This window comes from Erigeron canadensis, chromosome 5 (genome assembly GCF_010389155.1).
Source record: "Erigeron canadensis isolate Cc75 chromosome 5, C_canadensis_v1, whole genome shotgun sequence".
NCBI lineage: Eukaryota > Viridiplantae > Streptophyta > Magnoliopsida > Asterales > Asteraceae > Erigeron > Erigeron canadensis.
In genome coordinates this window covers 19,403,280-19,405,746 of record NC_057765.1, presented here as the reverse complement: position 1 = coordinate 19,405,746, position 2,467 = coordinate 19,403,280, and the positions used below count along the sequence as shown (strand labels likewise).

The window sequence follows — 2,467 nt, the reverse complement described above, 5'->3', positions numbered from 1 at the left end:
GATAAACATGCCTAAAACACTTCATTTTCTTTGTTTGAACAATCAAAGACAATCTTCAATAACTTAACCCATTACATATTCTCATAGACAAGAATATTTCACAAATCAACCCACTGAAACTCTTCCAAACCATCCAAACAAACCAATGACAATCAATGGCCCCCCAGATTAGACTAACGGTATAATTAGGTAGAGTTTACATGAATAGGTGGATTTATACAATGGAAAGGTAAGTTATAGTGATGTATATGTGTATAAATTGCTAAGGCTTACAAAAAGGAAAATTGTGTGAATATAGACAAGTATATGTATAAGGTTTTATACTAGGGAAATGGATATACAAAAGAAAAATGAAAAGAAATAAATAAAAAGTATGGTCAAACCTAAATGCCAATTCATCATCCAATGTACTCGTCACGATCACCAGGCCAAGTTCTAGAATCAACACATCACCGGTATACTCTTATCAAGAAAAGAACCCAGAAATGGCTTACAAATACCTCAAACACGCACATCCTAGTGCAAGGCATCAGAACGAAAACCCTTACTCCCGAATAAATCCAAGAGCCTAAGAGAGGGACGTATTTACGAGGCAAACAAACCAAGACCGTCACCTGACAACTTTATATGAAATGATGAAATCTCACAATTGGGTGTTTTGGATATATATGAGTATGCAAGTAATGTTATTAATCCCGAAGGACTAGCCAGATAACCGTTCAGGACACATTTCGCCAATTAAAAATTTTTGTCAAGGAAACATTTTGTAGTAAAATTGCTTAATAAGTAATCAATTAAGTGTCAAAAGCAATTTAGCACAAGGACAAGTTCAACTCAAGTTTTAAAATTCATATCAACTTCTATTATTCCGCCAAATTGATATTACCAGTTTCAAACATGCACATCACAGTTAAGAGTTCAAAATAGAAACTCATACCCCTAGATAAAATCCAAAGGCCTACGAGAGGGACACATCAACAAAACTGATAACAATCTCAATGGCAAAACAACAAAAATGATAAATCCGGTAGCTTAAACCTATTTGCCACCCCCCACACTTAAGATGGACAATGCCCTCAATGTCGATATTCGGTCAAACAAAAGTAAATAGGGGTAAGCGACATAGAAAAATAAGAGCACATACCGAAATTAGGACATAGCAATAACAAATATAGCAATACACACACCATAGCAAAACGGAAGGTGCGAGAGTTGTGTGTGCATCAAACATAGCAATAACAAATATGGCGCTGAACTTACTGCCAGCATACGCACACCATCACACAATCAACAAATTGATGCCATAGAATAGATGAGAAGAGAATCCAAGGGGTTCCCCCCACACTTGAGTTGCACTATAGCCATCAAATGTAATAACCTGCTCAAATTGCATCAAAGCAAACCTTAATAGTTCAAAGCAATACTTATACCTACTGTTCATGCAACTAACTAAGAGAAAAAGAAAAATAACTAAATACAATGTTTCATTACCCCGTAGGGTGGATACTAACAGAAACAAAGAGAAAAAAAATGAGAAATAATGTATCGAGTACAGTCATCCATCTACCAAAATGAATGAATATCAATCAACATATGACCCCATCCCACGGTACCGGATGGAGGTCATCATCAACACTATCATCAGTGTCATCACTGCTGCTGCCCATGATAGCCATAAGGAGCACCGGGTGGGCCAAAGAGATCATCCACCCAGCTAGTGGCCTGCTCTGGCGTGCCTCCTGAACCAGAACCGCCATATCCGCCTCCCGGCTGATCATTTGCCTGTCCAGAACCACCACCAGCAAATCCTCCAGAGCCTCCAGCAAAATCAGCGAACCCCGAGCTGGCACCTGCAAAGAAACTAGGCATGGAAGAGGAAATCCCAGCATCGCCACCTGTATATCGACCAAACTGAACTGGCCCTCGGGGAGATTCTCCCAAGTCATGGGGCCATGGGGACATCTGGGATGGCGTGAAGATGTAAGAACCGCCATCCTGTCGATAAGGTGGAACACGGATAGGTGGAGGGCTGAAGGGTGGAATCGGGTCAGGCCTCACAAACTTCGTCCCTATATACTGAGCCTGCCACATCGGCTGGTAATAATCAATAGTGTAGTTAGTATGGGCTTGCTACGACCCCAACCATGTCACCTCCTGATCCATATGCCGCTGATAGTCATCAAAAGCCTGGCGGCTGGCTTGCTGCCCCTCATAGATCTGCTGGAGCTAGGTGCTCAAAGGGGTCAAGTCTATACCTGTATGAGCCCGCCTCCTAGGCTGCTCCTGTGGAGCATCCCTCCTCTCCACGTCCTCAGCTTCCTCCACAACGGGAGGCGGTGCAATAAACCCAATATCATCAAGCAGCCTAGAGTTCTCCGTCTGCGTCATCTTCTTAACAATTTTGGCCCTAACCAACTCGGCCTCACTCAATGTCTCCTGAAAAATCGGGGGAGAAAGAGCGGTCTGG

At 42.1% G+C, this 2,467-nt stretch overlaps 1 protein-coding gene across 1 annotated transcript; it reads right to left on the bottom strand.

The window, feature by feature from the left end:
- Positions 1 to 1,650: 1,650 nt before the first annotated feature.
- LOC122601319 (keratin, type II cytoskeletal 2 epidermal-like) lies at positions 1,651 to 2,091 on the bottom strand. Its single transcript, XM_043774087.1, has one exon. It carries the CDS (start codon positions 2,089 to 2,091, stop codon positions 1,651 to 1,653), a length of 441 nt encoding a protein of 146 aa, XP_043630022.1.
- Between the last annotated feature and the right edge of the window lie 376 nt (positions 2,092 to 2,467).

Coding starts and splice junctions, on each gene's coding strand:
- LOC122601319 (XM_043774087.1), bottom strand. CDS start 2,091: ATGTGGCAGGCTCAGTATATAGGGACGAAGTTTGTGAGGCCTGACCCG.